Raw genomic sequence first — 15,000 nt, forward strand, 5'->3', positions numbered from 1 at the left:
CTCTCTCTGGAACGACGCTGGAAAGACGTGATGAAAATCATAATAATAAAAAAAATTTGAAAAGGGCGAAAGAAATTAAAAAGAAAAAAAAACTAGTAATCTCCCCGAAGATTGTTAAAGGTCTTTCGCCCTAATAAGATTTCTTTTGTGCCGCGAACCCACACAGGCCAGTGCAAGGCGAGATAGGGAAGGGGGAAAAGTTGAGCATTACTTCAGAGAGAAGTTGTTTGCGATCTGAAATGGCCTCCTAAAACGCGGTATCGTTCTTCTCCTACCGTATAGTTTGCCTATTCAGCGGCCAGTGTTGAGACAAAGGCCGTTTGACTATTTTCTTTTAAACTCTTTATTTTGTTATGATTGGCACAGTAGTCAGTTTTTGAATTTTTTTTTTTTTTTCATGTTCCTTATTTTTTTCAAAACTTGTAAAATGTTTTATTGCATTATGTTTAGCTCGACTATGCAACGTTTCAAACGTTTTTCCTTAAAATTATTCTTATTGCGATCTCTCTCTCTCTCTCTCTCTCTCTCTCTCTCTCTCTGTATTGTGGCTGTTGTCTCAAAAATCTAAAATTTTTAAAGAATTTTGAAAATAAAAAAGTTTTGCGTTTTGCCTTGATCAACTGAGCAGTAAGCAGCATATACTACGTAGTTTATTTTTCATAGTATGATATTGTGGATAAACAGAATTATTTTGAAATATTTAAATTTGTTGCAACTCTGTTAGTGTCATAATTCAGTGACAGTTCTTTTAAGGCAGGAGTAGGGGGCAAGTGTTGTGGTTAATAAGATTTTTAACGTAACTTAAGTTGGTTTTTTCAACCATTCAGGTTATAATCACTCCGTTAATTGTACTTTATATTACCTTTTACCTGTATGTGCTTGATGGCTTCTCATTACCTGATTGTGTGTGTTTCATATTACGTTCATTTTACGACCTATATATATATATATATATATATATATATATTTATATATATATATAATATATATATATATATTATATATATATATATATATATATATTTAGATATATATATATATATATCCTTTAGATAGCAATATTTTGCCTTAGAAATAGCGCTAAAGGAACCTATTTCACGGAGCGACACGGCCGAGCCCAGAAATATATATATGTAAAAGTTAAATCAATTCGTCTCCGGTGCCCCAGGCAGTTTTGAAGCCACTTTTATGCCCAAAATCAGTCGGCCGTGACCCGGCCTACCCGAAAACTCGTTAAACCCAGTTATTTAGAATGTAACCCAAGGGGTCAGAGGAATTAATGGCGGGCAGTTGAAAAAGACGGGTGTCGGGGTGGAATGGAGGGAGGAGGAGGAGAGAAAAGGCGAGAAAGAGAGATGGACCACCCCGATAAGCGGTGGCTGGGTGGTCACGTGACTTGTCTTATCTTATCTTAACATGCGTTTGGAGAAGTTGCTTCAGCATCTCCTCCTCCTCCTCCTCCTCCTCCTCTCTCGCTCTCTCTCTCTCTCTCTTTCCTAGTCCCTTTTGCCATGCAGTCCCCCTCTTCTTACTTCTTCTTTCTCTCACTTCCTCTTTTCGTCCTTCCTTCTTCACTCTTATTTCTTCCTTATTGCATTCGTCATTTGTTTGCCTACCGTTTTTTTATTCTTGTTTCTGTTCTCCCTTCTTCCTTAATTTGTCTACCCTTTCGTTATTCTTGTTCCCGTTTTTCATTCTTCATGTTCTTTTCCTTCCTTCCCAAGCTACCCCCTTTCTTCGTTGTTCTTACCCTCCTTCTTCCCCCGTTTCTTCTTGTTTTCTTGTTCCTCCTTTTTGGTCTCTTCTTCCTCTTCTTCTCGTCCCCTTATCTTCCTTCCCTAGCTACCCCTTTCCTCGTTGTTCTTCCCACCGTCTTCGCCCGTTTCCTTCGTTGCCCGGAGCTTCTTCAGTTCCCCCCTCTCCCCCTGGAGTGTTCCGCCGTCGAAGGGTCCGAGTTCCGCCGCGAGAGTATGGGGTCGGTTGTAAACGCCAGCTGTTTAAGGTCTTTACTCGGGAGTGAATTTCTCTCCTTGGTGGGGTAAAAGCACGCCACTTGTTTATCTCACATTTTTCCTCTCTCTCTCTCTCTCTCTCTCTCTCTCTCTCTCTCTCTCTCTCTCACACACACATACACACACACGAACACAAAAGTTAAGGCAAAACAAACAAGTTACATGGAGTGTGTATTTTTTTCTCAAACTATGGTAATTGGTAGGCGTGAATTTTATTTATATATGCTAAAAGTGGGTGGCACAGATCTGGAGGGAGTTCAGCTCGTTTCATTTAAATAGTCATCCCATTTCCTGGGTGATCGAAAGTTAGGCATATAATATTTCGAATTCTGTCTGAAGCATTGGAAATTTAGACACTGGCACTACTGTGTAGCTTTGAATAGAGGTAGAAAATAAATATTCCATTAAAATATTGGTAAAGCGTGAATTATGTTGTTATATAACAGGTTTTTGTTGGCTGCATATGCTACATTTTTTTTTATTGTGCATCTCGTTATTACAGGTGGTTGTACAAAAGACTTATAATAATTTTATTGAACAGAGATCTCACAGATGTAAGTGTGGTTTTATATCAAATAAATCTACGGGATTCTCCCACCACGTTTAACTTCCAAACTTTGCTTCTAGTCAAAGTCTTGACTCCAAATGTTGAACTTTAACTTAGATACCTATCAGGAAATGATAAGATTTCTTTATATGGAATTGTATTTGCAAATGGCGCAGCACTACGCAAATTTTATTCTAATGTTAGCCTACCGGCTGGTAATAAAGATGAGCATTTAACTATCCAGCTACTATTTTTTCTTGTTTTATCTTTTTTGATGAACTGTTTTGGTATAAAAAGTGGTTGTCATTGAAAGCGCCAAGTAAACCACTGATTTTGGGACCTTGAATCTTGTTGTATTAAGGGTAATTTTATTGAATGGCCTTAATTCATCATGTACAGATTGTAGCACTCATCTTGATTTAGAATCTTCTAAAATTAACATTTGATTTATTAGGTTTGGTTAATATTATGTTGGAGTGACAGTTTGGCTAAAATCGCGTTGCCCTTACTTATCCCAAGTTTCATGCCTGCTATATGAAAATGATGAATAGCCTCAACCACCAAGGAAGGAATGGGCCTCTTCTTGAAAGAAGGTAGATTATAGGTGAATGATAAAACGGAATTGCGAGAACTAAATGAATCTAAAGAATACATCGTCTGTTTCTTCCATAAGAATTAGGGGAGGGATGCTGGGCGCAGTATTTCTTCTCGTTTGCCTCACAATTAATTAAATGATAGATAATATTTAATCAATATATAAGCTGGTTTAGGTTGAACTATTGGATTACTAATTTGGAATTTATGGGTGTTTCATGCTTATTTTGATTTTTTTTTGTAAATGCATGATGTTCTGATGTGGATGAAAAGACTTTCATAAATTGTAATGGTGTGGAATTGTCTTTTGCGCTGTCAACAGCATTGACTTTCACTTATACACCTGAAGAAGAGAAAAGACATCGAACGGCTTCTTGATTGAACACCATCATGAGAACTCTTTATAAGAGGATTTTTCTAATGGGCATATGGTGGGGAGGGGCTATCTGAACGAACCCCCCGCCCCCTCCTACTTCCTGGAGGGGGACACGCAGAACCACCTTTCGGGTTGGTGAAGGGAGGGGAGGGGAAGGGGGGAGGACTGAGATTGGTAGGGATGTAAGTAATGTTTTTGTCTTCTAATCTGCTGACGAAGATCCCCTTCTCTCCCGACGAATTTCGTTGTGGGTGGGATGGGAGAGGGAAGGGAAGGGGGCCGAGTTTGTGGAGAATGGTGTAAGTAGGGGGTTAGGGGGTGGGGATGCCGCCTATGTAGTGGTAGCGGCCTGTGTGTGTGTCTATAATAATGTCATATGCCCGTGGCGTGTAAGGAAATTATTTGGTCGTAAATATCATATTGTTTCCGTAAAATGATCGTTGGAGGGGCAATATTATATTCAGGTATTTTGTTTAGAAGGTATAAAAGACCCCATAAAAATTCTATTTGGGAGGGGAAGAAATTTTCGTTCGTGGAGGCGCTTGTCTAACCTCGGTGATTTAGGGCCATTTTGCGGATATATATTGGTGCTTTGTTGATAGTTGAGAGAAGAGAGAGAGAGAGAGAGAGAGAGGAGAGAGAGAGAGAGAGAGAGATGCGCGGTTTGGGGGAAATTTCTCTTCGTAAGTAAAATGGTTCAGCTTGTCTCTTGTTTCTCTCTTCACAAGTTGAAAATTGATGTTCTTGAAGTGGTTCAGCTTAAGTTATTGTCTTGAACGCATTTGCCAAATTTCTAACTAATTTTCCATCATATTCCTTTTTTTTTTTTCCTGTGGTTTTTCATTATACGCACCTTTGAAAATTATTTACGTGATCTGAATGGGGGGTGACTGTATGAATTCTTGGATTGTTTGTGTGTTTGAGAGAGAGAGAGAGAGAGAGAGAGAGAGTTGGTGGAAGGGTGAATGAGGTTCATCTCTGGGTAATGGAAGGGTGATAACGGGGTGTCCCTCTCAACTTTTCCCCCCAACTTCCTTTTATTGATAGCCGCCGATATATGTTCGCCGCCGCTTCATTTGATGGATGCTGTAATCTTAAAGCTCTCCTCCAGCATCACCTTCTTTATTTTTATCCCTTTTCCCCACTTTTGTGGGCTTTTTTTCTTTTTCTTTTCTCTCACGTCTGCCGACATTTACATTTCTTCGTATATTCTCCGAACGTGTTTGTGACAGGTATGGACTTGACGGGGTGGATGGGTGCTATCGCTGGGGATGGGGGCGGGAAGGGGATTCGGGATAGTACGTTCTACACGAGTCACGATGCACAAAATTGTTTTCGTGTTTTGGGTAGATCTGAAGATAAAATCAGTTTTAATCCTTGCGCGGTTGCGCGGGGAATTAACACGTTATAGTTTAGGGTAAGATTTAAATCCATTCATAAAGAACTCTAAAATACCAAGGCAAGACTGTTAAAAGCCATGAGAATAGCTATCTGATGATAACACCGTTTATACTCTGTGGGTTTTGGGGCCGGTAAATAGGTTCATTAAACTAGGTATTATTAACGTTGTTATCAGGTTTGCATGTATAGGAGATTGAAAAGGCAATGAGGAGGTGGAACAGTGGTGTTGCTCTCGTAACTGGACAATGCTTGGCCCTCAATTTAGGAAGGAACATCTCCAGGAACATGAGAAGGAGAGATATCCGATGGACGTTTGAGGGAGGTCCTGAGGAAGTAGTAGTGGGTATTCATATGCAGGTGGTCAGGGGTGGGCAGGAGTTGGTTTTGGTGGTAGGTACGTTTTGAGAGATAAGCCAGACCCTCCCTGTTTCTCTTCATCTCTCTCTCTCTCATCTCATCTCGTGACTTCTCTCCTCCTCCCTTCTCCTCTCTCTCTCTCGCTCTCTCGCTCTCTCTCTCTCTCTCTCTCTCTTCATTGATTCCCACTAAAACAACAGGCAGGAAGGTCGTTCGTTCAAGAATATCTTGGAAAGAACTATATGGGTTCTCAACTTATTGTTTATTGGGCTTTCGATTGCCATATGAGCGATTGTTTGTTATCGTTCATTGGGATTTCCACAGACCTATGAGGCAATATGGAATTTTCATTGTCGAAACATCATTGGAATCCAGATGCTCTATGAGTCTTTGGTGGATTTCGCATATTGTAATTTCTGTGGAGTTTCGTGTGTTGGAAAGTCTGGAGAGTTGAAAAATATTTATTATAAGTTATAATGCTTATTATTCCTCTGAATCTTGGAGTTCAAATGCTCTTATAAAGTGATATGCTTTTATTAAGTAATAAAAGCAATTAGGAACGTTTATGTGTTTTTCATCCGCGGTAGGTTATTATTGGAAAGAAGCTTAATTACTGTTTTCAACAGTAAATGCATTAAGATCTTTCATTTACGTATTGTAAATGGGTCAAAATGATATAATAAATACATACAGCTGTAATATTTCGGCAAATATGTTATTTTCAGTTTTTTCAGTGTAAGAGTTTTCCTCTTTGGGTTACCATAATTAGGAAATAAAGATGGGATTTGTGAAGATAGTCATATGAAGTTCCGAGATGTGACAGCTTCGCTATCAAACATTCGCCAAACCATTTCGATTCTCTCTCTCTCTCTCTCTCTCTCTCTCTCTCTCTCTCTCTCTCTCTCTCTCTCTCTACCTGCCACTCGTCCCTCTTTCCCCCGTCTCGAGGCTTCCTCCTTCTCCTCCTCCTCCTCCTCCATCTTTTCCTTTTGAATCCCTCTCCCACGCCATTTGCATCAGAGTTGATTATTTCCATTCAGGCCTCGATTTCCGTCACCCGTAAGACATCGTCTCAATCACTCCTCTCTGACCTTATTCACCCCAGCATCGCGGTGACGAACGATCTGGCCTCCCCCCCCCCCCCCCCCTTCCCAGGCCCATTCCACTAAACTCCCCCTCTACCCAACCCCCCCAACCGCATCTTCCACAACCCCACTTCTCATCCCCTTCCCTTTCAGATCTCCTTCGGTGCTTCCCTGCACTATGATTCCACCTCCCCCCCCCCTCCCCCCTTCCCTTTTCTTAATAACGACCCATCATTCCTAATTCTCGTAAAGTCGTACCTCAATCACCCAAGAGGCTCTCCTCCTTCCACTTATTCTTTACAAGGACCAATCACCCTTAGCCACACCCTATTATCCACGGCAAGATTCTTTTTAATCTCCAAACCTTAACGGTCCTCACACGACGTCTTTTACACCTCTGCTTTCTCCTTTTTTTTTTTTTTTTTTTTTTTTTTTTTTTTTTTTTACCTGCTAACTTCTACGTCTACTCCTCCTTTCCTCTCTGCGCTACGAGGTGTGTATGTGTGTGTTTGGCTGTTATAGTTCTCCCAGTACATTGGGCGACCGGCGAAACGCTGAGTGGTCAACTCAGTCACTGGTCCCAGAAAGATTATACTTGGGCCAATTTTTTTTTTTTTATCTTTTTTTGTTGTGGGGTGTTATCTTATTTTTCTTAGTAAATACACGTGAATTAGTTTTTTTAACGTGACGCTGCTTTTTTACTAGTAAACAAAACGGCTTCTATACTTAGTCTTCGAGAACTTTCAAGATTATAGTGAGTTTGGGATCTTGGCAGACCTAACTTACTACTATGGGGAATTCGCCTCCGTTAATTTCATCGGTAAAAAAAAAATCGAATACCATTGTTTTCTCAAAGGGCTTGCCTTCTTTCTCCACACTGTTATTTCTTTGTGTAACTTATTTTTTTAGGTTATTTGTATAATTCAGGTGGGAACAGAACAGTGTCTTACGTGGTCTGTTCATTTAACACTGCAAATGTTTACGAGCCTTCCTTTCTAGTATTTTAAAAACCTTAGGAATATTTTAATGAATTTATGTAGTGTATTATATATATATATAGTATATATATATATATATATATATATATAGAATTATATATGTGTATGTATGTACGTATATGTGTATATTTGTAGTTGTGATAACCACAATTCCCTCTTAACTTCTCTTTGGATACGTTTGTCACTACAAAGCTTGAGATCCAAATGAAAGAATTTCAAGAAATTCTAACGTCCGTAGCTGGACCAGAATCCGAATCTGGAGTGTCAGAACGAGGCCACATTACCCCCCCCCCCCCCTCTCTCGCTCTCTCTCTCTCTCTCTCTCTCTCTCTCTCTCTCTCTCTCTCTCCTTGGTGGAAAGCGATTATTATAGGCCTGTTTTTATTACAAAGAAATTTATGGGATTTTCCTCGAAGGTACTTTATATGATATGACGACGACCATTTTTGAAAAAGACGTTGTGGTATTTGTTAGTTTTTCCTTTGGGGATTTCTCGTCTGCAAGTTGGTGACCTATTTTGGGGGGCATGACCTTAACGAACGACTATTTATTTTGACCTTAATGAGTGATTACTTATTTTGGCCTTAATGAATGGTTACTTACTTTGACCTTAATGAATGATTGGGGGATTTCTCGTCTACAAATTGGTGACCTTTTTGGGGGCATGACCTTAATGATTGATTACTTATTTTGACCTTAATGAATGATTACTTATTTTGACCTTAATGAATGAATAGTTATTTTGACCTTAATGATTGATTACTTATTTTGACCTTAATGAATGATTACTTATTTTGACCTTAATTAGTGAATAGCTATTTTGACCTTAATTAGTGAATAGCTATTTTGACCATAATAATTGATTACTTATTTTGACCTTAATGAATGAATAGTTATTTTGACCTTAAATGATTGATTACTTATTTTGACCTTAATGAACGATTAGTTATTTTGAATAATGACGCTAAGAATAATAATTGTTTTGTGATCAAGATGACGGTTATAGCTGTAGTGGATATCTAAGACATTGACAAATCTACGTCTTTGTCATTTTTCCTTCATTATTGTTTTGCTGTAAAGCATTATTTCTTCCCGTGACCTCTTTCTCATTTTGAGCATTTATGCTAACGCGTAGCATTGTATTGTTTATTGTCCTTCCCGTTTACCATTCCTTTAAAAAAAAAAAAAAAATCACAACCTTTTTCCGTGGCTTCCCTTTTGCCCCTTAGTCACTCATGGCCTTTCCTTTGTCCTCCTGCCCCTAGGTCCTTATGCCCTTTCGTTGCCCCGATCCCTGAGCCATTTTCCTTGGGGTGGCCTTACCCTTTGCAAGGGACAATGACTTCACCTTGATTGTGGCCCACCACGTTAATGACCGTCCCATTCATTCTCTTTATGGCTCCAGCCCATAAAAAACATTATCATCTTGTTCTCTCTCCCTCTCTCTCTCCGGCCGACTAAGGGAGGTCCCACTCCCACTCCCCCCCCCCCCCCAAGCAATGACGCTCGCTGATTGGTTGCCGGCATCCAATGACCCGGGCCAATGACGTGAGGGCTAAACTGACCTTGTTGGTGTATTGTTATTATTTATTGTTATGTTTTGTCGTGGTATAACTAAGTTGGTAATTTTATGAGTTCTTAAAGTATAATTCAGTATATTTGTTATAATAATCGACAAAAGATCAGATATGTAAAAGTGAATGTTGTTATGATTCTTGAACAAAACTACGCGTTATTTTCATTTATTGATTGCTTTTGATGTATTTATTTATTCAAATGCAAAAAGAAGAGAAAAAAATTTAAAATATAAAAACCGCAATTTCCTCATAGCCTTTAGATGTTCTTTGCACCTTTTATATACATCCATCACTACGAATGAATGAAGAAACTTCACTCCTGTGGTGTATCACACACACACACACACACACACACACACACACACACACACACACACATATATATATATATATATATATATATATATATATATATAATATCTGTGTGTGTTTGCACTTCACATACTTTCTCGCTATGGTATGTTTAGCGTTTATTGTCTTTTATGCAGAAATTAATACCTAATTTCTTCTGTCAGTTTGTTACTTTGTATATATATATATATATATATATATATATATATATATATATATATATATATAATAGAATATAAAGGTAAACTGTAGTAGCTTTATATTTACTACAACATGATGTGAGACTGTCTCACAATATGAGTACTAGCTTCCACTAAAGATTGTTCATGCTTTTAAAAAACAAGTCATGTTGTAAAAAGGGTTGAAGAGTACACATACAAACGACAGTACAAATGTACGAGAGAGAGAGAGAGAGAGAGAGAGAGAGAGAGAGAGAGAGAGAGAGAGAGAGAGAGAGAGAGAGAGTAGAAAAAGTGGCAGTAGCAAAAGAAGAATAGATAGTTTCGGTCAATGGCCACTGCCCTGAAGGAGAAGTGATAGTCATGTTCTTTCGGGATGCTATAGAATTTATTTATTGTAGTGGGGCAGGAGCAGGACCAGCAGCCAGCCGAGAGAGAGGCAGTTGTCGTAGAGGAACTGAACAGGAAATGAACCTATCTCCATACCTCTCCTACGTGGAGGAGGAGGAAGGGTCTCTCTCTCTCTCTCTCTCTCTCTCTCTGCCTCTGCCCTAAGTCCTTCTTAGGTGGCTTTCGTTTTGAAGATCTTGGTGTATCTTTTATAGTGAGTGAGATTTTTTTTTTGTCTTATTTATGTTGCAGTCTTTCGTGAAATTTCGCTTTGTATAGCTCGCTCATATGAAACTGTAATTTGCCTCTGACATCTTATACTTTTTCACGACTTATGCATTGTAAAATTCTCTCTCTCTCTCTCTCTCTCTCTCTCTCTCTCTCTCTCTCTCTCTCTCTCTCTCTCTCTGTATCTTGTGTGTGCGAGTTTTGTTTAACCTGTGTCTGAACTAAGCGTTGTATTGTTTGTCTTTTACTTTCTTCATCCTCCTCATCCTTTCTCTCACCCACTTGTCTTCCTCAGGGAGGAGGGGGAAAGAGACAGGACTCGTGGAAAGAAAGAATTGGTTAAGATATATTGGGTGGGTGGTGGGGGGAGGTGGAAGGACTGGTAGAGAAAGAGAAGAGAGAGTATCAGCGAAGTGAAATACACTTGTAAGGCAAAAGGGAGGAGCCGTCATAGAGGTATGGCGCCAAGGATAACGCGAGGCGTTCTACGTTAAGGATGACCCAACTCTTTGGTGTTAAGGATCTCAAGAGATTTTTGGTGCGAAGGAGAATGAAAGACTGCGGCATATATAGTAACGAAGCTTCGGTGTAGAGGATAACTTATGTGTTTTAAAGGTAACAAATAGGTTTGGTGGGAAAGGGTTGACATTAATAATCGCAAGTGTTGAGGATAAAACCAAGCTTTGTTGGTGTCAGTTGGCAGCACAGCTGTGAGGTGAAGATTGTAGGAAATTGCCTGTGTAGGAGAACAAAACTTGACTATCGAGGATAAGTCAATTTTCCTTTCGAGATAAGATGGTAACTGTAAGATCTGCCAGAAATATGCCGACATTGTAGTACGTTTTGGAGAACTTTGTAGTAAGTGTATGTATGTATTTATATGTGTATAAGTTTATGTGTATATTGTTGCCTTCGAAGTCATGTTAGTTTGTTTGTTTTTATACAAGAAAACGATAAACATTGACTTTTTCTCTCTCGCACATGTAAGATGGAGTAATTAGAATTGTGCCTCTTCATCCAGTCATATGAATCGGGGATAATTTTTACAGAAACAAAGAATCAGTGTATATAAACCCCCCCCCCCCTCCCCCCCCCCCTCTCTCTCTCTCTCTCATCCCGCCTCTGCACAAAAAATCCTTTTTCATTCTTCTTCTTCCTCTCGTGCCGCGAAAGGCCCCCAATTGGAGGCTGTACTGCGATTGATCTGGGATGTTTATTGCCTCCGCTGCTTTAATAGGTCTGCGTGTACCTCTTGACCGCCGGTGTTTTATAACCTCTGATAATTTCCTACATAAGCCACAGATTTCTCTAGTCGTTTCCTCTTATGAATCATATATTTTTTTTTTTATCCCCCACTGGATCAAGTGTTGCTGCGACCTCGCACACACGGAGGGAGAGAGAGGAGAGAGAGAGAGAGAGAGAGAGAGAGAGAGAGAGAGAGAGAGAGAAGAGAGAGAGAGAAGAGAGAGAGAGAGAGAACTTATATAATGTGAGACTATCCTGGGATTTCACGAATGGATGTTTCCGTGAGATGCTGAAATCGAATGAAATCGTTATCGAGGATGTTATTATTTTCTTTGAGTTTCCGTCGAAACATTTTTTTTATTTGATAGTTTTTTAAGCGTTACGCAAGAAAATCTTGAACCTTCCCCCTTCGAATGTCTCTTGAAATCTACTGAAGTCGTTATGGTTTTTTCATATTTTTTATTTTCTCTTTTTAAGAGATACCAAGGAGTAAAATTATTTTCAGTCTTACAATTTACTGCAGCCATGTTGGTACACAAGAGAGTCCTATTGTAATGGTTGTTTTATATCCGATTTTCTTTGTCTTTTCTTAGTGTCCTAGACTAAGAGAGTTTTTTTTCCTTATCTTTATGGGATATGGTTTTTAGTAACCTGCGTCTTCTGGGATGCTGAAATCGAATGAAGTCATTATGGCGTTCCTATTTTTCTCGTTTTTCCTCTACGAGTTGCAGAGGAAGAGTGATTTTGAGTCTTTCATTTGCAGTGTATTACAATTGTATTTTGAAGACGCTGAGCGATGCAATTGAATGTCAGGCTGTCTCTCCTCATTTTTTTTTTTTTTTTTTTTTTTTTTTTTTTTTTTTTTTTTTTTTTTGGTAAGAACTGGTTGAAAATTTGTCCCAAAATTTGTCCCTAATCTTGATGTTTCAAAGCAATTGCACTTCCGTACAAAAATAGATTATTATATTTTCTCTCTTTGCTTATCTCCAGAAAAATTCTCTTGGTAATTGCCTTGTCATTCTTTTATCATTCACGATACCTGAATTATTTTCGAGGCCAAATGAACTCTTTGATTCTTTGTGATTTATGTCGGCTCAGATTGGAAAGCAGGTGAAAAAGGGTGGAAAAATGCGATCGACGAAGGACGGGGGAAATGAAGGTAAAGGAAATAATAAAAGTGTAAGAAAGAGGGGTTATCTGCCTCTCCCCCCCCCCTCTGGCGGGGGGCCAGAGGTGGGCGGAGCCGGACAAGGTCTCCTCATCACCATCTTTCCTTGCAGAGCAGGATTTTAGGATACCCGGGTCATGGCCTGGGTATAGAAGTCTTTTCCTTCACTCGCTCCCCTTTTTCAAATCTGAAACTTATTTTTAAAAAGATTTTGTGCTAGGAAGTTTCCATGGGTATATTTTTTGTTGGATTTTTTTTATTTTGTTTTTTACCTTTTTCGATTAATTAGTATATTAATATTTTGTGGACACGTATTGAACCTCTTAATCCAGAAATGTAAAAAATTTACACGTTATATGTCCTCATACTATTCTGGTTTACTAAATCTTCTTTTTCTGTAAAAACCGGATTGTTAATTCAAGACTGAAGATGCACTGAGAATGATTCTCCTCATTTGTACGTTCTATTTAGGATTCTGAAAATAGAGGTGCAGTGAAATCATCACTCATGTGAAAACCGCTTGCACGTTCCATTTTTGTATCTTTTTCCACCTGGCTGCACAGCAACAAGGTCAAGAGTTTGTGACAGATGAAACACTTTAGACTGGCGTCGCACCATCTCTGGACATCGACGACCATGTTAAGAATGAATAGACACCATTTGGCAACACGAGAGTTTGCTGGAACGGTGGCCTGCCATTCCCAGACTAACGCCTTTACACACACACACACACCGTTCACTCTAACACCCTTTTGGGTCAGAGCTGTATTTTTCACCGGTCTCTAGCCAGAAATTAGTCTGTCTAGATTTTATGTTTGTATTGGCAGGCGCTCAGCTCCTGCAGTCTGCTTGAATCTAGATGGGTTGGTTATTCATGCCTCCTTCCCGTTGAGCAGTACCATTATGTAACGTTCTCCCCACCCCCACCCCCATGCCCTTGCACTATGTTTATGCAACGCGTCGATACCCTGGGTATTCCTCTTCTCAGTTGCGAATTCCTTAGTAACACTTACTAAATCTGACCCCATCCACTTTACTTATTTGGCTGAAGACGCCGGGCCCCTCTCGAACCTCTGGTTCGATTAGCGTGCGCGCCCTTTTTAATGACCTTAACCCTGAGAAGCGTTGAACACAACAGGGATCGTGCATACGGCCTTGAGTAAACAAAGTAAGCGTGGCATGTGTTTGTGTTTACGTTCGTGAACCCGTGCTGGGAATGGTGTCCAAGTTGGCGCGCTGAAAGGTGGCGCGGCAGTGATGTTCCTAGCCAAGGTACGCGCCAAAACGGGACTTCAAAACATGACACGTATTGGCGCCAAAAACAGGTTGCGCTCGAAAGCCATAGTAGTTCCTCCTTTGCCAATAAACATCATTTGTCTCTGGTCGCACATTCCCCAGATTCTGGGCATTGCTTTGTGCGTGTTTTGGGATGACTGGCCTCCCTTTTGTGAGATAGCGAAATTGTGGCAGGGTGGCCTTTTTCTGATAAATTTACGTGCTGATCGTTGACTTTTCAAGTAATAGGATTTTGTTTGAATGAAAAATCAACTATTTAAACACGAAAGTTGTGTATGTTCGCGTGGTCGCGTCATATTATATATGCATATGCTTTTAAACAGGAAGTATTTATGATCATGTTTACTTTTAGTATAGAACAGGTTGTTTGTATGAACTTTTTGAGAGAAAAGTAGATATTTACAAAATCCTTCTCTCTATTTCAGAAAGCTTGGCAGGAATCGTGCTGGAGAGTGACAAAGACGACGATAGGATGAAAAGTAAGTTTGTTTTATCTTTTCGTTGTTGCTGATTAAACGTAAAAAATCAATTTGAATCGCTTCGCAAAGATGATGTACTAGTTGCTTATTGATAACTTATGTCGTAACCGTTATGCACTGTATTCGACCTTCTGGATTGAATCAGTTTACAAATCGTGGTATAAAGAGACGTGCGAGCGCATGTATGCGCATGTCCAACATAGGCTGTTTAACAGGTTGTTATATGTATTTTTGTTTTATGAAAGGGGAGAATGTTGATTCTTAATGACTTACCAAGATTATCAGGACTTATTGTTGAGTTACCCAGAAATATTTGCTCACTACACGAACATGTCTAAATGAACTACAGAACATAGAAAGAAAGTCATATTTAAATCCTCAAGTTTAAAACCCAGAATAAATCTTTTTTTTCGAGTAATTTTATGTCCTTGCTCAGGGGAAGGAAACATAAATTCTGCCATGAATCTTTCCTCCTCACACTTTTTTTCCCCCGTCAATGAGGGAGCCAGCGGAAGTAATAAGAATTTCTCTTGAAGAGCAGATGAAAACTTTGTAGCTTTACTCTCTCTTTCTCTTGCACGTTTGTGCTCGTGTTTATAAGCACTTGTAATATATATACATACACACATATATATATATATATATATATATATATATATATATATATATATACATATACACACACACATATATATATATATATATATATATATTGTG

The 15,000-nt window shown here is 39.2% G+C and overlaps 1 protein-coding gene across 14 annotated transcripts in view; it reads left to right on the top strand.

The window, feature by feature from the left end:
• LOC135204207 (nuclear factor 1 X-type-like) overlaps positions 1–15,000 on the top strand; it is a 451,271-nt gene that overhangs the window by 391,459 nt on the left and 44,812 nt on the right. For all 14 annotated transcript variants that reach the window (XM_064234304.1, XM_064234305.1, XM_064234302.1 and 11 more), the window contains one exon: positions 14,230–14,283. In XM_064234304.1, the coding sequence (XP_064090374.1) occupies positions 14,230–14,283 (54 nt within the window). The remainder of the gene's footprint in view (positions 1–14,229; positions 14,284–15,000) is intronic.

This window comes from Macrobrachium nipponense, chromosome 44 (assembly GCF_015104395.2).
Source record: "Macrobrachium nipponense isolate FS-2020 chromosome 44, ASM1510439v2, whole genome shotgun sequence".
NCBI lineage: Eukaryota > Metazoa > Arthropoda > Malacostraca > Decapoda > Palaemonidae > Macrobrachium > Macrobrachium nipponense.